The sequence below is a fragment of the Scyliorhinus torazame genome, chromosome 10 (assembly GCF_047496885.1).
Source record: "Scyliorhinus torazame isolate Kashiwa2021f chromosome 10, sScyTor2.1, whole genome shotgun sequence".
Lineage (NCBI taxonomy): Eukaryota > Metazoa > Chordata > Chondrichthyes > Carcharhiniformes > Scyliorhinidae > Scyliorhinus > Scyliorhinus torazame.
In genome coordinates, this window is record NC_092716.1 from 228339703 (window position 1) to 228361246 (window position 21544).

Genomic DNA, 21544 nt, shown 5'->3' on the forward strand with positions numbered 1-21544 from the left:
CGTGCCACAGCCTACCACAAAGAAATCAGCATGCCACAGCCTGCGGCAAAGAAATCGGCATGCCACGGCCTGCCGCAAAGAAATCGGCACACAATGGCCTGCCGCAAAGCATGCATGTGCGCCACAGCCATCGCAAAAAATGCTTGTGCATCACAGCCGTCACAAAAAAGTACTCTCATGTTCCAGCCATCGCAAAGAATGCTTGCTTGCCACAGCTGTCTTGGTTAAAGAAAAATACTGGAGAAATCAATAGGACTAAACATGGACAAATCGCCTGGACCTGATGACCTGCACCCCAAATTCAGCAACAGTTGAGGGCTTGGTTGTGATTTAACAAAATTCCCTTTAATCTCGGTTTAGTACCGGGGGATTTAAAGGCAGCTATTCAAGACAGGAGGCAGAGAGAACACAAAGGACGACAAGCTCGAGTTCCTCAGGGTAGTGTCCTGGGCCCAACCATCTTCAGCTGCTTCATCAATTACTTTCATTCCACCTAAAGGTCAGCACCATTCGCGACTCCTCAGAACTGAAGCGGTCCATATCCAAATACCAAGTCCAAGACCTAGGGCTTGGGCTGACAAGTGGCAAGTACCATCTCCAACAAGAGCAAATCTAACCATCATCCCTTGACATTCAATGGCATTACAATCACTGAACCCCCCACTGTCTACATCCTGGGCATTATCATTGACCAGAAACTAAAATGGACTAGCCATATAGATACTGTGGTAAGAAGAGCAGGTCAGAGGCTAGGAATCCTGTGGCGAGTAACTCATCGCCTGACTCCCCAAAGCCTGTCCACCATGTACAAGGCACAAGTAAGGGGTCTCTACTTGCCTGGATGAGTGCAGCTCCTATTTGATTGGCATCCCTTCCACAAACATTCATTCCCACCGCCATTGATGAAAAATGGCAGCTGTCTGTAACATCTACAATATACACTGCATAAACATACCAAGGTTCCTTCGGCAGCATTTTGAAACTCACAACTGCTACCATCTAGTGGGACAAGGACAGCAGGCTCATGGGAATACCAACACCTGGATATTCCTCTCCAAGTCACTCACCATCCTGACTTAGAAATATATTGCTGCTCCTTCACTTCGCTGGGTCGAAACCCTGGAACTCCCTGTCTAACAGCACCATGGGTGTACCTACAAAACTGGAACTGCAGATGTTCAAGAAGGAAACTCCACCATCACCTTCGCAAGCACAATTAGCGATATGCAATAAATGCTGGCCTAGCCAGCGACGGCCACATCTCAAAGTAATTTTTTTTAAAGTCAGTGTGCCTGATACTAGTCAATGTGAACATGCTGGAATTCATCAGACAGGAAGTGGTAATTGGCCACTTAGAAAAAGCAATATCATTAGGCAGAGTCAACATGACTTTATGAAAGGGGAATTGTGTGGGGCAATTTTCTTTTAAAGATGTAATCAGATGGGAAATTAAACTTTGAGAAAGACAAGAGTCTGCAAAGGGACAAAGGTAGGTCGATTGAGTGGACAATAGATGGCAGATGGAGTGGAAAAATGTGAGTTAATTCATTTTGATAAGAATAGAACTGAATATTTTTTAAATGGTGATAAATGAAATGATTTGTGTGTCCTTGCACTTGAAACACAAAAGTTGAACATGCAGGTCAGAAAGAAATTAGAAAGGCAAATGGCATGTTATTATTGCAAGGAGGTTGGAGTACAAGAATAAGGATGTCATTTTGCAATAAGGATGTTATTTTGCAATTGTGCTTAGATTTGGTGAAACCACAGGCTCAATCAACCGACTTGAATCAAAGTCCACTTTTGGAAGCATTTGGTAGGGTATTTCTTGGCGCCTGCAGAGCCATGAATTACCCCGCTATTCAAAGGCAGTTTGCCGGATTTTTCTTTTGGCCTCGGGGAGTTTCCTGCTAGCGAGCTGATCTCGCCAACAGGAATGGCTGCTCTCAGGGCACCATTTTGATCAGCAGCCCCGATCTTTAACCCCCCAACCCCCTTTCAGGCCATTCCTCACACTTTCTGGTCCCCACCTTCACTGCCAAACCTTCCTGAGGCCCCTGAAAACCCCCCTACAATAGGCAAGGTCCCAACCCCACCCCGGACTGAAACCCTGGCACCCGGAGTGTACCACCCAGTGCCCCCCTCCATGGCGTCGTCATGTCTGGTCATATTTGCGAGACCAGGCTTCCGGGTGCGGCGATGACCAGCTGAGTCGCACGTTTCGGCAGCTCCCGGTGGAACAGACTTTTGGGCTCTTCATAGGAGCCCCAGCGGCAATTTTAACAGCTAAAAACACTGTGCGGTAAACCAGAAGGGAATCCCCCCGGACACGTGTGGAAAAAGGAGAGGAAAGCGGCCGGATTGCGGAGGATCCTCTAGAGCAGCGGCAAGGAAGGCAAGCTCAAAGCAAGATGGCGTCGGAAGGTGGCCGTTTGGTATGGGGCCCGGACCAACAAGAGTTCCTGCGGCGCTGTGTGGAAGAACTGAAAAAGGAGATGAAGAAGGAGCTGCTGGTCCCGATATTACAGGCGATTGAAGGGCTAAAGGAGGAGCAATAGACCCAGGAGCAGGAGCTTCGGGTCGTGAAGGCAAAGGCTGCTGAAAATGAAGACGGAATACAGGGCCTGGTGGTGAAGACAGAGATGCACAAGGCACAGCACAAAAGGTGTGTGGAAAGGCTGGAGGTGCTGGAGAATAATTCGAGGAGGAAGAATTTAAGGGTTCTGGGTATTCCCGGAAGCGCAGAAGGGGCGGACGTCGGGGCATATGTGAGCACGATGCTTCACTCGCTAATGGGATCGGAGGCCCCGGCGGGCCCTTTGGAGGTGGAGGGAGCTTATCGAGCTATGGCGCGAAGACCGAGGGCTGGAGAAATACCTCGAGCTATAGTGGTGAGGTTTCTCCGCTATAATGACAGAGAGATGGTCCTCAGATGGGCGAAGAAAACTTGGAGCTGTAGGTGGGAGAACGCGGTGATCCGCGTATACCAGGATTGGAGTGCGGAGGTGGCGAGAAGGAGGGCAAGTTTTAATCGGGCTAAGGCGGTGCGTCACAAAAAGGTCAAATTCGGAATGTTGCAGCCGGCAAGACTGTGGGTCACGCACCAAGGGAAGCACCACTACTTTGAGACGGCAGATGAGGCGTGGACATTTATTGTGGACGAGAAGCTGGAATAGGCGGGCGAGAAAAAGAACGTTTGGGACAAAGTGGTGGGGTGATTATGTGGGGTGAGGGGGGAAAAAAGGGGGAGGGGATGATTTTTCAAGTTGTTAATCTTGCGACCCTGTAACTTTTCTCTCTTCCCCATGTTGTGGGGGAGGGGGGGGGGAGGAGGATGAGGAACTGTGGGTGCCGGTCATTAGGGGCGGGGCCAAGTGGGAAACGCAGGCTTTGTTCCCGCGCTATGGTAAATATGGCGGGAACAGGGACGCAGGAAGGAGGGGGCCTCGCACAGTGGGGGCCAAGGACAAGGGGGGAAGCCGAGGTCAGCCAGAGTTTGCTGACTTCTGGGAGCAACATGGGGGGTGCAACTACGATAGAAAGGGATCTAGCGGAGGGGGAGGGGGGTTAACTGGGTTGCTGCTGCTGGGGAGAAGGGGGAGCTGGTATGCGGTGAGGTGGTCGAGGCGTGAGGGCGCCGTTTAATAATATCCTTTCTATAATAGGGTGACCAGAACTGCACACAGTATTCCAAGTGTGGCCATTTCAATGTCTTGTACAACTTCAACAAGACGTCCCAACTCCTGTATTCAATGTTCTGACCAATGAAACCAAGCATGCCGAATGCCTTCTTCATCACCCTGTCCACCTGCGACTCCACCTTCAAGGAGCTATGAACCTGTACTCCTAGATCTCTTTGTTCTATAACTCTCCCCAACGCCATACCATTAACTGAGTAGGTCCTGGCCTGATTCGATCTGCCAAAATGCATCACCTCACATTAATCTAAATTAAACTCCATCTGCCATTCGTCGGCCCACTGGCCTAATTGATCAAGATCCCGTTGCAATCCTAGATAACCTTCTTCACTATCCACTGTGCCTCCAATCTTGGTGTCATCTGCAAACTTACTAACCATGCCTCCTAAATTCTCATCCAAATCATTAATATAAATCACAAATAACAGTGGACCCAGCACCGATCCCTGAGGCACACCACTGGTCACAGGCCTCCAGTTTGAAAAACAAACCTCTACAACCACCCTCTGCCTTCTGTCGTCCAGCCAATTTTGAATCCAATTGGCAACCTCACCCGGGATCCCGTGAGCTTTAACCTTCTGCAACAACCTACCATGCGGTACCTTGTCAAAGGCTTTGCTAAAGTCCATGTAGACAACGTCTACTGCACTGCCCTCGTCTACCTTCTTGGTCACCCCCTCAAAAACCTCAATCAAATTTGTGAGACATGATTTTCCACGCACAAAGCCATGCTGACTGCCCCGAATCAGTCCTTGCCTCTCTAAATGCTTGTAGATCCTGTGTCTCAGAATACCTTCTAGTAACTTACCTACTACAGGCATTAGGCTCACCGGTCTGTAGTTCCCAGGCTTTTCCCTGCTGCCCTTCTTAAACAAGGGCACAACATTCGCCACTCTCCAATCTTCAGGCACCTCACCTGTGGCTGCCGATGATTCAAATATCTCTGTTAGGGGACCCGCAATTTCCTCCCTAGCCTCCCTCAACATCCTGGGATACATTTCATCAGGTCCCGGGGATTTATCTACCTTGATGCGCTTTAAGACTTCCAGCACCTCCTCCTCTGTAATATGCACACTTCTCAAGACATCACTATTTATTTCCCTTAGTTTCCTAACATCCATGCCTTTCTCCACCGTGAATACCGATGAGAAATATTCATTCAGGATTTCACCCAACTCTTGTGTCTCTGCACATAGATGTCCTTGTTGACCCTTAAGAGGCCCTACTCTGTCCCTAGTTACTCTTTTTCCCTTTATGTATCTGTAGAAGCTCTTTGGATTCTCCTTTGCATTATTTGCCAAAGCAATTTCATGTCCCCTTTTTGCCCTCCTGATTTCCCTCTTAACTCTATTTCGACAATCTCTATACTCTTCAAGGGATCCACTTGATCCCAGTTGTTTATGTACGTCATATGCCTCCTTCTTTTTTTTGACCAGCGTCTCAATATCTCGAGTCATCCAGGGTTCCCTACTTCTACCAGCCTTGCCCATCACTCTAAAGGGAATGTGCTTACCCTGAACCCTGGTTAACACATTTTTAAAAGCCTCCCATTTACCAGCCGTCCCTTTGCTAGCCAACAGTCTCCCCCAATCTACCTCTGAAAGTTCCTGTCTGATACCATCAAAATTGGCCTTGCCCCAATTAAGAATTTTAACTCTTGGGCCAGACCTATCATTCTCCATAGCTATCTTAAAACTAATGGAGTTATGGTCACTTGGCCCAAAGTGATCCCTCACTAACACTTCTGTCACTTGCCCTTCCTTATTTCCCAAGACGAGGTCAAGTTTTGCCCCCTCTCTAGTCGGTCCATCCACATACTGAATGAGAAATTCCTCCTGAATACACTCAACAAATCTCCCTCCATCCAAGCCCATAATGCTATGGCTGTCCCAGTCAATGTTGGGAAAGTTAAAGTCCCCTACTATTACCACCCTATTATTCTTGCAGCTATCTGTAATCTCCTTACATATTTGCTCCTCAATTTCCCGCTGACTATTTGGGGGCCTGTAGTACAGTCCTATCAAGGTGATCTCTCCCTTCTTATTTTTCAGTTCCACCCATATAGACTCAGTGGGCGAACCCTCGGATATATCCCCTCTAAGTACTGCCGTGATGTTCTCCCTAATCAAAAACGCCACTCCCCCTCCTCTCTTACCTCCTGTTCTATCCTTTCTATAGCATCTGTACCCCGGAACATTGAGCTGCCAGTCCTGCCCCTCCCTTAGCCATGTTTCAGTCATAGCTATAATATCCCAGTCCCATGTGCCCATCCATGCCCTGAGTTCATCCGCTTTGCCCGTCAGGCCCCTTGCATTGAAATAAATGCAGTTTAATGTAGACTTTCCTTGCTCTCTGCCCTGCTTTCTCTGGTCATGCTTTACACACTCTCCCTTCCTGCCTTTTGTTTCCGTCCCCACTGACTTCCTACATCGGTTCCCATCCCCCTGCCACATTAGTTTAAACCCTCCCCAACTGCACTAGCAAACACACCCCCGAGAACATTGGTTCCGGTCCCACCCAGATGCAGACCGTCCGATTTGTACAGGTCCCACCTCCCCCAGAACCGGTCCCAATGTCCCAAGAATTTGAAACCCTCCCTCTTGCACCATCTCTCAAGCCACGTATTCATCCTAGCTATCCTGTCATTCCTACTCTGACTATCACATGGCACTGGTAGCAATCCTGAGATTACTACCTTTGAGGTCCTACTTTTTAGTTTAACTCCTAACTCCCTAAATTCAGCTTGCAGGACCTCATCCCGTTTTTTACCTATATCGTTGGTGCCTATATGCACCACGACAGCTGGCTGTTCACCCTCCCCCTCCAGAATGCCCTGCAGCCGCTCCGAGACATCCTTGACCCTTGCACCAGGGAGGCAACATACCAACCTGGATTCTCGTTTGCGTCCGCAGAAACGCCTGTCTATTCCCCTTACAATTGAATCCCCTATCACTATAGCTCTGCCACTCTTTTTCCCGCCCTTCTGTGCAGCAGAGCCAGCCACGGTGCCATGAACCTGGCTGCTGCCACCTTCCCCTGGTGAGCCATCTCCCCCAACAGTTTCCAAAAAGGTAAATCTGTTTTGGAGGGAGATGACCGCTGTGGTGCATCCGGGGGAGCAGAGCAGGGGAATAGATGATTTACCGCTGAGGAAGGTAACAAGAGATTTCCGGTACTTAGGGATTCAGATAGCCAGGAATTGGGGAACCTTACACCGGCTTAATTTAACACGATTGGTGGAACAGATGGAGGAGGATTTCAAGAGATGGGACATGGTGTCCCTGTCACTGGCAGGAAGGGTGCAGGCGGTTAAAATGGTAGTCCTCCCGAGATTCCTCTTTGTGTTTCAGTGCCTCCCGGTGATGGTCATGAAGGCTTTTTTCAAGAGAATTGAGAAAGGTGTTATGAGTTTTGTGTGGGCCGGGAAGACCCCGAGAGTGAGGAGGGGGTTCTTGCAGCGTAGTAGGGATAGGGGGGGGCTGGCACTACCGAGCCTAAGTGATTATTACTGGGCCGCCAATATCTCAATGGTGTGTAAGTGGATGGGAGAAGGGGAGGGAGCGGCGTGGAAGAGATTGGAGATGGCGTCCTGCAAAGGGACCAGCCTACAAGCAATGGTGACGGCGCCGTTGCCGTTCTCCCCGAAGAAATACACCACAAGCCCAGTGGTGGTGGCAACATTAAAAATTTGGGGGCAGTGGAGACAGCATAGGGGAAGGACGGGAGCCTCGGTACGGTCCCCGATAAGAAATAACCATAGGTTTGTTCCGGGGAGAATGGATGGGGGATTTGGAGCATGGCAAAGAGCTGGGGTAGTACAACTGAGAGATCTGTTCGTAGACGGGACGTTTGCGAGTCTGGGAGCGCTGACGGAAAAATATGGGTTGCCCCAAGGGAATGCATTTCGGTATATGCAACTGAGGGCTTTTGCGAGGCAACAGGTGAGAGAATTCCCGCAGCTCCCGACGCAGGAGGTGCAGGATAGAGTGATCTCAGAGACATGGGTGGGGGATGGTAGGGTGTCGGATATATACAGGGAAATGAGGGACGAGGGGGAGATCATGGTAGATGAGCTGAAAGGGAAATGGGAAGAAGAGCTGGGGGAAGAGATTGAGGAGGGGCTGTGAGCTGATGCTCTACGTAGGTAAACTCGTCGTCCTCGTGTGCCAGGCTAAGCCTGATACAATTCAAGGTTCTACACAGGGCGCATATGACTGGAGCACGGCTCAGTAAATTTTTTGGGGTAGAGGATAGGTGTGCGAGATGCTCGAGAAGCCCAGCGAACCACACCCACATGTTCTGGTCATGTCCGGCACTACAGGGGTTCTGGGTGGGGGTGGCGAAGTGCTTTCGAAGGTGGTGGGGGTCCGGGTCGAGCCAAGCTGGGGGTTAGCTATATTCGGGGTTGCAGAAGAGCCGGGAGTGCAGGAGGCGAAAGAGGCTGATGTTTTGGCCTTTGCGTCCCTAGTAGCCCGGCGTAGGATATTGCTTATGTGGAAGGAAGCCAAACTCCCGGGCGTGGAGACCTGGATAAATGACATGGTAGGGTTCATAAAGCTAGAACGGATAAAGTTCGCATTAAGGGGTTCAGCTCAAGGGTTCACCAGGCGGTGGCAACCGTTTATTGACTACCTCACAGAACGATAGAGGGAATGGGAAGGCAACAGCAGCAACCCAGGGGGGAGGGGGAGGACCCGGGCGGGTTCTCAGGGATGTCTCTGTATATGTATAGATATTTGTATTAGGTAATGTATATTGGACTGTTGGATTGTATTTTTGGAGAGTAATTATCTTTGATAAGGCAGTTGCCATTTAGTTTTTTGTTTATATATTATTTATTTATTTGTTAAAAACTGGCCACTGTTATTTATATTGCTTTATTGTTGTTAAAAAGGAAAAACTTTGTATTGTTATGTTTGGCCAAAAAATTTGAATAAAATATATATATTTTTTAAAATATTTGCGAGACCAAGTACTGTTCAGCACCCAGCGAGGTCTCACAGGCGCAGCCGTTGAGTCCCGGGCACTGGGAGAATCCGGCTATGTGTATTTAAGTTAGCTTCGGTTCATTTAAATATACAGATCTGGGTTGCACCCAGTGAGGGCAAGGTTCAGGTCGCTCTAGGTGAAGCTAGTCAGGTGACTCGCGATCGGCCCAGCGCAGAGCATGATGTGGGGTTCTCTCACGATTCACCCATTGCACCCGGCTCCACACCTCGTGCAACGGAGTCGCTGAATTGCATCCCACATCTGGAGTACCATATAAACTTTTGGTCTCTGTACCTAAGGAAGGATGTACTCCACCTTGGAGCTGGCGCAAACACTAGATTAAGTCTTGGGATGAAGCGGTTGTCATAGGAAAAAGGATCAAGGAAAATGGACCTTTATGCACAGAAGTGCGAATGAGAGGTGATTTCATTGAAACAATAAGATTCTGAGACAACTTGACAGGGTAGATACTAATGGCCTGTTTCCCCTGCTCAGTCCAGAGGCAGGAGGCATATTCCTAGAATAATAATAATAATATAATATTTATTATTGTCGCAAGTAGACTTATATTAACACTGCAATGAAGTTACTGTGAAAAGCCACACTCCGACGCCTGTTCGGGTACACAGAGAATTCAGAATGTCCAATTCACCTAACAAGCACCTCTTTTGGGATGTGGGAGGAAACCAAAACTCACACCGACACAGGGAGAACGTGCAGACTCCGCACAGACAGTGACCCAAGTGGAAATCGAACCCAGGACCCTGACGCTAACCACTGTGCTACCATGTTGGACATTTAGGGGTAAAACAAGGGGAAATTTCTTCACCCAGCTGGTTGTGAAAATTTGGAATTTCCTATTTTCAGAGGGCTATGGATGATTAGCCATTGAAGCCTGAAATTAACATCTTTGGAGATGGAGATGCTGGGACAGTGGTGATGTCACTGGCCCAGTAATCCAAAGACCAGGCTAATGCTCTGGGACACAGGTTCGAATTCCACGACGACAGCTGGTGAAATTTAAATTCAATTCATAAAATCTGGAATATAAAGTTAATCGAGGTAATGATGACCATGAAACTATCATTGACTGTCGTAAAAACCCCATCTGGTTCACTAATGTCCAATAGGGAAAGAAATCTGCCACCCTCACCCGGTCTGGCCCACATGTGACTCCAGACCCACAGCAATGTGGTTAACTCCTAACTGCCCTCTGAAATGGTCTAGCAAGCCACTCAGTTCAAGGGAAATTAGGAATGGGCCATATATGCTGGCCTTGCCAGCAACGCACACATTCCATGAAAGAATAAAGGGAAGAAAAATCTTTGGACCTTAACGAAATCAAGAGATACAAGGATCGGGTGGGAAAGTGGAGTTGAGTTTGAACATCAGCTACGACATTATTGATGTCCCTCAGGTCTGAGGGCTTTATGGCAACTCCTGACCATATTTGTTATGTCCCTCTGTTCTATCACTGTGACTGAAAGTCCAATTTCTGACTGAATTATATGATTCTATTGGATTTGATATGTAAATATATCTGAGATTTTTCCACAGTAAATTGCTTCAAGAAGCAATTCGTAATTATTGTGAAAATATATTGATTAGTCAGTTCATCAAATTTGGTGCAAGATTAGACTCAGTGGTATCACTCTTTCAGCTGAGTCAAAAGGAAATTGGGTCAAGCCGCACTTCAAAGAATTGGGCACATGAGTCAGACTGGCACTTCAGGCAGTACATAGCAATACATAGTTGGAAATATAAAGCATTCAAGTATGTTAAGTATAATTAAGCAATGCAATGAGGGGTTGGTCAACAAGAAGCTAGTTATTAAGAAGAGGTACCCAATGATGGCAAACTTTTGAAGTATTTAACCATTTTTTAAAAATTGTGTTCACAAATAATGGAGAGAGAAATGCTAAAATTAGGTTACAGATTAACGATATATGTGGACTGCAAAATAACTTTTTAAAATCATCAGCAAGGAGGTATTAGGAAAATTGCTAAAACTCTAGGTAAGTAGGGCTCCTGGTTATGACAACTTTCATCAGAGTTCTGAAGAAATTACTATATACTAATCAGGTTAACGATACCTATTACATTTTGCGTATGACAAGAAAAGTTTATAATGGGATTTCTGGTTTCGCGATCCATTCAATAGCCTCCTGATTTGCAAAGTGGAGAAATTAGGTGCCTCCTGATCTTATTAGGCAGGTTGGTGTGATGTGTTACATGGTCATGGGACTCATGGCCACAATTACACTTCGGGTCATCCCTCATCAGCCACTTGTGAAGCAGGGAGGGAGTCACTGGCAACCTACAAGCAAATTGTTTTTTTATTGTTCCCCTTGTTTCGGTTTTCTTCCTCATCAATTGGAAATTTAGTTACTTACTAAGAACAAGCAAGCCTAACAACTGCATCTGCAACACAGTCCTCATTGATATTTATCAATTCATATTTCTCATGTTCCAGCGCTGTATATAACTATGAGGAAGCCAGTGTAGTATAATTTTGAATACAATTAACTGTAATAACATTAGGACAGAGGTTTGGTACTAACAACTTACACCATAACATTAAACACTGCAGAGGTACTCATCAGAGGTACTCATTAAATCGAGCTTCAACTCTTAATATCTTTCATCAACATATTATTTCTATTCCAACAGAGCGAGAAGCACTGGGTGAGATTCCCATTCTGGCTGGGGTGGATTAAGGACCTGCTTCCTTGCCCCACCCATGGTGGAGGTCACGGTTCTGTGGATTGGACCTGATTTTGCACAGAGAGTTCACAAAGAGGAATAGGATAGCCAGAGGGCATGAGGTGTGGGAAGGCCCTGAATTACTTATGCTAAAGCTTAACTAATATGTGCTCACAATTAATTGAACAATAAACCAATTTCCAGTTATGAAATGCAAAATGAGAGCTCATTTACTTACCAATTCTATTCCCTGTGGAAAAGGTGCATCATCCCAGTCTTTTTGTGGAAAACGTTGGATTATCTTCCCTGAACCTTCAACAGATCCTAAAGGCAAAAGAAATGAACACATTACTAAAAATGCATTACCACAGTATTACTGAATAGGGGAAAACATTTGAATGAAATCACTTTTAAAAATCACTTACCGGTTATAATCAAGTCTTCAATCAAGTTCTACATCTTTATTAGTTCCTTACAATCCTGTCATTTGTTACTAATAACTTCTCTATTTCTTGTGAATAGTTAAAAAAATTCAACTAATAATAATTGGTAGCAGAAGGTTAACTTTAGACAATGCAATGGCCAGTAGACTGCTTATGATGTTGCTCACAGCAAATCAAGTGTTATTTATGCTCTTCTCTTGCACTTTGGCCTAGAAGTTTGAATGGAATGCATAACGGTGCACATCTACACAAATAATTTTGGAATTAATCTGTAAGAGATCTCTGCAAAAAAATTAAGCATTTTTGATTGGCTCCTGTAAAACATAGAAAAAATATTTACTTTACCTACAAATGAATCAGTTCCTGTTCGTACCACAGATAACTAATACATCTTGCAATGGGAGCTCCTTTATAGTCCCTTTGTTTAGCATGTTGGCTTTTACCATGAAGCCCAAACATCAATGCAATCAATTTTTAAAATGATTAAACTAATTGCCATCTTTCCTTCTTCACAAAATGCCTCTATATATCAGCAGCTTGCCAAGGCTTTACAACAACACTGCCCAAGCCCACAACCTCTACTAGCTGGGGCAAGCCCATCACCTCCAAATTTCTCAAAGCCACATACTACACTGACTTAGACATACATTGCTGTTTCTTCATTATTGCTAGCTCAATATCATGAATTCCCCTCCTAATGGTATTGTGGGACTACATTCACCATGACTGCAACAGTTTATGAAGGTCCACTATCGTCTTTAAAGGGCAAAAAGATGAGCAATAAATGTCAGCCTTTCCAGTGACACCCACTCTGGAGAATGGTTTTTTTTGGGGGGGGGGGGGGGGGGGGGGTGTTAAACCAGGAATGTTCAGTGCTTGTCCTTGTGAATACTATTTTTCCCCAAAATAAATTTCCGGATGCTTGTTTTCTAAGTATTTATTCATCAGACTCTACAATATGGCAGAAATAAAGACACCAGTTACGTTTGGATTGTGGAATGAAGGGGACTGATGTTGGAAAGAACTGCTGGTGCAGGGGGTGTAAGAAAGGTTTACTCAAATTCTTGCCAATGACTGTTGCCAAAGAGATCTTGCAGCTGGCAGGACCTGTGGACCTTGCTCTTCCTCGTCATCCTCGGTGTCTTCCAGCACTTCAACCTCCTCAATGTATTTTTCTGTAAGTGGATATGATCCTTTTGTTGGACAATGTTGTGGCATATGCAGCGCCCAACAATTCTTTACTCTCTGGGGCCTGTACAGCAGGGCGGTGAAAGGAGTAGGGCCAATTAGGGACATAAAAGGGAATTTACACATGGAGGCAGGAAGAATGGTTGAGGTACTAAATGTACCTTAGTGTTGGATGGGGTTACTGGGTTATGGGCATAGGGTGGAGGTGTTGACCTTGGGTCGGGTGCTCTTTCCAAGAGCCGGTGCAGACTCGGTGGGCCGAATGGCCTCCTTCTGCACTGTAAATTCTATAATCTATGAACTCCAGCAAGACGTCCCAACTCCTGTATTCAATATTCTGTTGAATAAAACCGAGCTTACTGAATGGCTTCTTCACCGGGGGGGGATAGCCTATCAGGGGAAAACAGCAGCAGCCAGAGCAGTGGCACCACGGCTGGCTCTGATGTTCAGAAGGGAGGGTCAAAGCGCAGAAGAGTAATAGTAATAGGGGACTCTATAGTCAGGGGCACAGATAGGCACTTCTGTGGACGTGAAAGAGACTCCAGGATGGTATGTTGCCTCCCTGGTGCCAGGGTCCAGGATGTCTCCGAACGGGTAGAGGGCATCCTGAAGGGGGAGGGCAAACTGGCAGAGGTCGTTGTATATATTGGTACTAACGACATAGGCAGGAAGGGGCATGAGGTCCTGCAGCAGGAGTTCAGGGAGCTAGGCAGAAAGTTAAAAGACAGGACCTCTAGGGTTGTAATCTCGGGATTACTCCCTGTGCCACGTGCCAGTGAGGCTAGAAATAGGAAGATAGAGCAGCTAAACACGTGGCTAAACAGCTGGTGTAGGAGGGAGGGTTTCCATTATCTGGACCACTGGGAGCTCTTCCGGGGCAGGTGTGACCTGTATAAGAAGGACGGGTTGCATCTAAACCGGAGAGGCATAAATATCCTGGCCGCGAAGTTTGCTAGTGTCACACGGGAGGGTTTAAACTAGTATGGCAGGGGGGTGGGCACGGGAGCAATAGGTCAGAAGGTGAGAGCATTGAGGGAGAACTAGGGAATAGGGACAGTGTGGCTCTGAGGCAGAGCAGACAGGGAGAAGTTGCTGAACACAGCGGGTCTGGTGGCCTGAAGTGCGTATGTTTTAATGCAAGAAGTATTACGGGTAAGGCAGATGAACTTAGAGCGTGGATTAGTACTTGGAACTATGATGTTGTTGCCATTACAGAGACCTGGTTGAGGGAAGGGCAGGATTGGCAGCTAAACGTTCCAGGATTTGGATGTTTCAGGCGGGATAGAGGGGGATGTAAAAGGGGAGGCGGAGTTGCGCTACTGGTTCGGGAGAATATCACAGCTGTACTGCGAGAGGACACCTCAGAGGGCAGTGAGGCTATATGGGTAGAGATCAGGAATAAGAAGGGTGCAGTCACAATGTTGGGGGTTTACTACAGGCCTCCCAACAGCCAGCGGGAGATAGAGGAGCAGATAGGTAGACAGATTTTAGAAGAGAGAAAAAACAACAGGGTTGTGGTGATGGGAGACTTCAACTTCCCCAATATTGACTGGGACTCACTTAGTGCCAGGGGCTCAGACGGGGCGGAGTTTGTAAGGAGCATCCAGGAGGGCTTCTTAAAACAATATGTAGACAGTCCAACTAGGGAAGGGGCGGTACTGGACCTGGTATTGGGGAATGAGCCCGGCCAGGTGGTAGATGTTTCAGTAGGGGAGCATTTCGGTAACAGTGACCACAATTCAGTAAGTTTTAAAGTACTGGTGGACAAGGATAAGAGTGGTCCTAGGATGAATGTGCTAAATTGGGGGAAGGCTAATTATAACAATATTAGGCGGGAACTGAAGAACATAGATTGGGGGCGGATGTTTGAGGGCAAATCAACATCTGACATGTGGGAGGCTTTCAAGTGGCAGTTGAAAGGGATTCAGGACCGGCATGTTCCTGTGAGGAAGAAGGATAAATACGGCAATTTTCGGGAACCTTGGATGACGAGAGATATTGTAGGCCTCGTCAAAAAGAAAAAGGAGGCATTTATCAGGGCTAAAAGGCTGGGAACAGACGAAGCCTGCGTGGAATATAAGGAAAGTAGGAAGGAATTTAAGCAAGGAGTCAGGAGGGCTAGAAGGGGTCATGAAAAGTCATTGGCAAATAGGGTTAAGGAAAATCCCAAGGCTTTTTACACGTACATAAAAAGCAAAAGGGTAGCCAGGGAAAGGGTTGGCCCACTGAAGGATAGGCAAGGGAATCTATGTGTGGAGCCAGAGGAAATGGGCGAGGTACTAAATGAATACTTTGCATCAGTATTCACCAAAGAGAAGGAATTGGTAGATGTTGAGTCTGGAGAAGGGTGTGTAGATAGCCTGGGTCACATTGAGATCCAAAAAGAAGAGGTGTTGGGTGTCTTAAAAAATATTAAGGTAGATAAGTCCCCAGGGCCTGATGGGATCTACCCCAGAATACTGAAGGAGGCTGGAGAGGAAATTGCTGAGGCCTTGACGGAAATCTTTGGATCCTCACTGTCTTCGGGGGATGTCCCGGAGGACTGGAGAATAGCCAATGTTGTTCCTCTGTTTAAGAAGGGTAGCAAGGATAATCCCAGGAACTACAGGCCGGTGAGCCTTACTTCAGTGGTAGGGAAATTACTGGAGAGAATTCTTCGAGACAGGATCTACTCCCATTTGGAAGCAAATGGACGTATTAGTGAGAGACAGCATGGTTTTGTGAAGGGGAGGTCGTGTCTCACTAACTTGATCGAGTTTTTCGAGGAGGTCACAAAGATGATTGATGCAGGTAGGGCAGTGGATGTGTCTATATGGACTTCAGTAAGGCCTTTGACAAGGTCCCTCATGGTAGACTAGTACAAAAGGTGAAGTCACACGGGATCAGGGGTGAGCTGGCAAGGTGGATACAGAACTGGCTAGGCCATAGAAGGCAGAGAGTAGCAATGGAAGGATGCTTTTCTAATTGGAGGGTTGTGACCAGTGGTGTTCCACAGGGATCAGTGCTGGGGCCTTTGCTCTTTGTAGTATATATAAATGATTTGGAGGAAAATGTAACTGGTCTGATTAGTAAGTTTGCAGATGACACAAAGGTTGGTGGAATTGTGGATAGCGATGAGGACTGTCGGAGGATACAGCAGGATTTAGATTGTTTGGAGACTTGGGCGGAGAGATGGCAGATGGAGTTTAATCCGGACAAATGTGAGGTAATGCATTTTGGAAGGTCTAATGCAGGTAGGGAATATACGGTGAATGGTAGAACCCTCAAGAGTATTGAAAGTCAAAGAGATCTAGGAGTACAGGTCCACAGGTCACTGAAAGGGGCAACACAGGTGGAGAAGGTAGTCAAGAAGGCATATGGCATGCTTGCCTTCATTGGCCGTGGCATTAAGTATAAGAATTGGCAAGTCATGTTGCAGCTGTATAGAACCTTAGTTAGGCCACACTTGGAGTATAGTGTTCAATTCTGGTCGACACACTACCAGAAGGACGTGGAGGATTTAGAGAGGGTGCAGAAGAGATTTACCAGAATGTTGCCTGGTATGGAGGGCATTAGCTATGAGGAGCGGTTGAATAAACTCGGTTTGTTCTCACTGGAACGAAGGAGGTTGAGGGGAGACCTGATAGAGGTATACAAAATTATGAGGGGCATAGACAGAGTGGATAGTCAGAGGCTTTTCCCCAGGGTAGAGGGGTCAATTACTAGGGGGCATAGGTTTAAGGTGAGAGGGGCAAGGTTTAGAGTAGATGTATGAGGCAAGTTTTTTACGCAGAGGGTAGTGGGTGCCTGGAACTCGCTACCGGAGGAAGTGGTGGAAGCAGGGACGATAGTGACATTTAAGGGGCATCTTGACAAATACATGAATAGGATGGGAATAGAGGGATACGGACCCAGGAAGTGTAGCAGATTGTAGTTTAGTCGGGCAGCATGGTCGGCACGGGCTTGGAGGGCCGAAGGGCCTGTTCCTGTGCTGTACATTTCTTTGTTCTTTGTTAAATGGATACATTGCACCTGTCTTTACCAAGACGGTAGATTATATCCAGGCCATGGTGATACACCCAAGGAGCAAGTGTTGAATACACTGTTGGTACCTAAAGTTGACATGGTATCAGGAACGGGTGAGATGCATCCAAGGATATTGAAGGAAGTGAGTGGAAACTGTTGGGATGCTGGTCATAATCTTTCAGTATTCCCGAGGCTCAGGAGAGGTGCCAAAGCACTGGAGAATTGCAAACACTATACACTTGTTCAAAAAAGGTGGCAAGGATAAGCCCAGCAATTACAGACCAGCCAGTTTCACTTCATTGGTTAGGAAGTTTCGAGATACAATTATGTGCGATAGAATTAGTAATCAAATTGAAAAATGGGTTTGATTAGGAAGAGCCAACATGGATTTCTAAAGCGAGAATCGTACTTAACTAACTTTCTCACGTTTTTTGAAGAGGCAACTGAGTCGATGAGGGTAATGCTGTTGATGTGCTGTACATGGACTTTCAAAAAGTATTCGATACAGTGCCTAAGTTATAGCTCATGAAATAAAAGGGACAGTAGCAATGTGGATACAAAATTGGCTTGAGTTATAGGACCCAGAGAGTATTGGTCAATGGATATTTTTCAAGCATGAAGGAAGGATGTAAATGCATTGGAGAGAGTACAGAAGAGATTTCCAAGTATGAGTCCGGGGTGAGAAACTTCAGTTATGAGAATAGATTGGAGGGGTTGGGACAGTTCTCCATGGAGAGAAGAAGGCTACGATGAGATTTGATAGAAGTGTTCAAAATCAAGAGGAGGTTGCACAGAGTATTTGGGGAGAAACTGTTCCCACTCATGAAAACATTACAATCAAAGATGCACAGATTTAGAGTGATTGGCAAAAGAAGGAAACGTGATGTGAGAAATAAATTCACGAGTGGCTCAAGTCTGGAATGCACTACCTGGACTATTCCACATGGTGCCACATTTGTACAGCACGTGATGAAAACGCTTGTAATTTTGTGAGGGATAGCTTTGTGCTATCGCTTATTTAATGTGAAATTCTGCTTGTTTTGCGTGAAATACCATTTGTCTGTTAATGCATGTGTAGCTTTATATTGATTTTGGATTCGACTGTTTAAGTAAAAGCTATAAAAAGTAAAATCGAGTGTATTGATTCCTTTTATTGCATTTGTTTGGGGATTCCTTTCCTTTCAAGCTATTGGTCACTATGGGGATCAGAACAACTTGGGAGCTCACTGGAAATTTAATGAAAATTTCACATTTACTTTTGCTGTATTCAGAGAGAATCAACGTGACTGCTTTCTGGAGCAAATAGATTTCTTCTGTGGATTCTTTAAAACATTTAAATAAAAGACTTACTGGCTTGGAGGGAGGCTTGACACAAAATCAGGTGCCAGAAAGCAGAAACATTATGGAATTAGCTTCTGACTTGATGCTGAAGCAGGAAAAGTGATCAAGTGGAACTGGCAAAAATTAAATAAGGATGAAATTGGAAATAGAAGGGCAAGAGGGTGAAACCTGAAATAAACGTGAATTAGAACGAGGGAAAAAAAAAGACTTGAATCCGTAAGAAAAATGAAAATGAACTTCAATTTGAGGAAAGAGGCAGAGAATTAGAATTGGAAAAGGAAAAGCTCAAAATACGTACGTGCACTGCATTAAGACTGTTGTGAACCTAGCTAAGAACGTTCTGCAGGAGTGTGCTTTTTTGATGTTAAGTATTACGTGGCCTCGTCATTTCTCTTGCTAAAATGTAATACCTCACACTTGCCGGTGTTGAAATTTATTCACTAAACATATATATTCTGATAGTCTATTAATGTATTATTGTAATTTGTTGCTGTCCTCAGTACTCATCCCACTTCCCCACCACCCCAATGTGGTGTCATCCACAAGTATAGAAATTGTGCTTTTTATTTCAAGTCTAAGGCGGGATTTTCCGAGCCTGGGTCGGAGAATCCCACCTTAGACTTTGAAATAAAAAGCACGCCACGCCGCTCCGACGCTGGGCCGCCGATTCTCCGGCGACCGGAGAATCAACGGCATTCGCACCAGCGCGGACGCCGCAGCGCTGGTTGGGGGCCATTGCAAGCGGACCGCGCGGCAATTCTCCATGCTCGACATGCCGAGTGTCCACCGACGTCATTTGTGTATGGTCCTACCCAGCGGGACCTCTGCATTCTGGCTGCGGGGGCCGTCCTGGTAGGGCGGGAGCCGACTCCAGGGGCAGCCTCCACGGTGGCCAGATCCGCAATCGGGGGCCTATGTTCCTCCTCGCCGGACCTCTGTAGGGCTCCGCCATGTTGCCCGAAAGCCGGCGCAGAGACGGCCGCAGCACGCATGCGCGAACCCGCGCCAGCCCTGGCGGCATGCGCGGCCTGCTCCGGCCATGTAGGGCTGGCTCTCTGGCGCCGGAGCATCGCATAGCACTCCGGCGCCGTGCTAGCCCCCGAGGAAGGGGAGAATGACTGGGCCTGGAGGCCCGTTGACGTCGGCGTCACTCGCGCCGGTTTTGACGCCGGCGTCAACACTTGGCCGGGATTTCGGAGAATCCCGCCTAAGTCACTGACATAAATTGTGAACAACAGTAGTCCCAGCACTGCACCACTAATACCATAAAAAGTAGATGTCACCAAGAAACAGTAAATAATAATAAAGGACTGTAATTCAGGGCAGAAGATAAGACTGTGAAATGAAAAATGTCACTGCAAGATAGTTGAGGGGATCTATTTTTAAACTGGTCTGATTTCAAAAGGTTTCACTTAATAGCTTTTTGGTTTGCAGCGGTTTCCTATGAACGTGTGAGGAACTCACAACACAATGCTATATGCTATACTGTAAGAAAACATAAGTCCTGCATTATCTAACTCTCACTAAGAGCATGGAAAATAATATCTCACAAATTCTTTGCAAATATGGTGCATATTTGAGGTGGCCAGGTTCTCATATGTGCAGATAATCAAAAGCTTTAGGAACATACAAACATAGGAGCAGCAACAACAAAGTTGTTCTAGCCTGCTCCTCCATTCAATAAGATCATGGTTGATCTGGTTATAGTCTCAACGCCACTTTCCTATCTGCCCTCCATTACCCTCAACTCCTTCACTATCAAAAGTCTGTCCAATTCTGCCTTAAATAAATGATGCAGCCTTGATTGGTTTCTGGAGAAGAGAATTTCACATACTAACTATCCTCAGAGGGAAAAAAGAGCTTGTTCCAAGCTTCATAATATTGGGTGAAAGGCCGATTACCTGAACCATGGTTTAGCCTGGAGGAATATAAGTATATATGGGCTAGAAAACCTTTACAAGAGCCATATAACTGCGGATTTGGGAAATCTGACAAATGTCGGAAATACTCAGGTAGTCAGGCAGCATTTGTGTGGCAAAACAAAGTTAATGATTTGGGTCAATGACCCTTCAACAGAACCCTTTGCTTTCCCCTACAAGTGCTGCCTGGCCTGCTGAGTATTCCATGTTTCTATTTATTACAAACGTTGTCCTGAGAATACCAGAGAAATATCCACATGGTCACACCACACCTAGAATGGGCTCTAATCGCTTATCAAAAGAATTAAGCAGCCTCCTACTTGAGGAAACAACAAAATTGTATGTATATAGCACCTTTAATGTAATAAAGTATCCCAAAGCATTTCAAATAGACGTGTTGAAACCAATGACACTAAGCCACATAAGGAGATATTAGGGCAGATAGCTTTGTCAAAGAGTTAGTTTTGAAAATACATCTTCAAGGAGCAAAGTGAGGGAAAAAGGCAGAGTGGTTTTGGGGTGGAAATTCCAGAGCTTGGAGTCCTGGCAGCTGATGGTGGAGTGATTAAAACAGGGGAAGCTCAATTGGCTGAATTAGAGTTGCGCAGGATTGTGGGGTTGAAGGTTATTATAGATAGAAAGGATGAAGACAAGGATGAGAATTTTAAAGTCAATGCATTATTTAACTGGGAATCAGTGCAGCTCAGAAAGCTTAAGGGCATGGGTGAACAGAAATAGGTCTGAGTTATGACAGCAGAGTTTTTGAATGACCTCAAGCTTATGGGAGCATAGATTGTGGGAGCCAACCATAGTGCATTAGAATAGCCAAGTCTAGAAACAACAAAGGCATGGATGAGGGTTTCAGCAGCAGATCTGCTGAAGTAGGGTGTACCTCATGCCAGATTACGATGATGGAAATAGGCAGTCTTAGTGATGGTGTCAGTTTGTGGTTGGAAACTTGAGAATAAAATATATATTTCTATACAAGGGATGACAACAATGTCAACTCAATAAAACTGAACACTTTGCAAAAGAAAAAAAAACACAAGAGCCAAGAAGTTACAAAACTAATCTGTTCAAACACTTATTCCAAAATCAAAACTGGAGAAAAGTTAAAAGTACATACAATATAGTCTTGGAAAATCCAGGGAAGTTTCCATTGTACATCAGTAGTACAAAATGCAAGGACAGAGGGCGCTATTCTGCCCCCCCCCCCCCCCCCAAACGCCAGGTGGGAGAATCGCCGGGGCGCCGCGCG

At 46.1% G+C, this 21544-nt stretch overlaps 1 protein-coding gene across 2 annotated transcripts in view; it reads right to left on the reverse strand.

Moving 5' to 3' along the window:
- The window catches only part of sbf2 (SET binding factor 2), an 857151-nt gene that overhangs the window by 671799 nt on the left and 163808 nt on the right, over positions 1-21544 (reverse strand). For both annotated transcript variants that reach the window (XM_072466526.1, XM_072466525.1), the window contains exon 2: positions 11629-11714. In XM_072466526.1, the coding sequence (XP_072322627.1) occupies positions 11629-11714 (86 nt within the window). The remainder of the gene's footprint in view (positions 1-11628; positions 11715-21544) is intronic.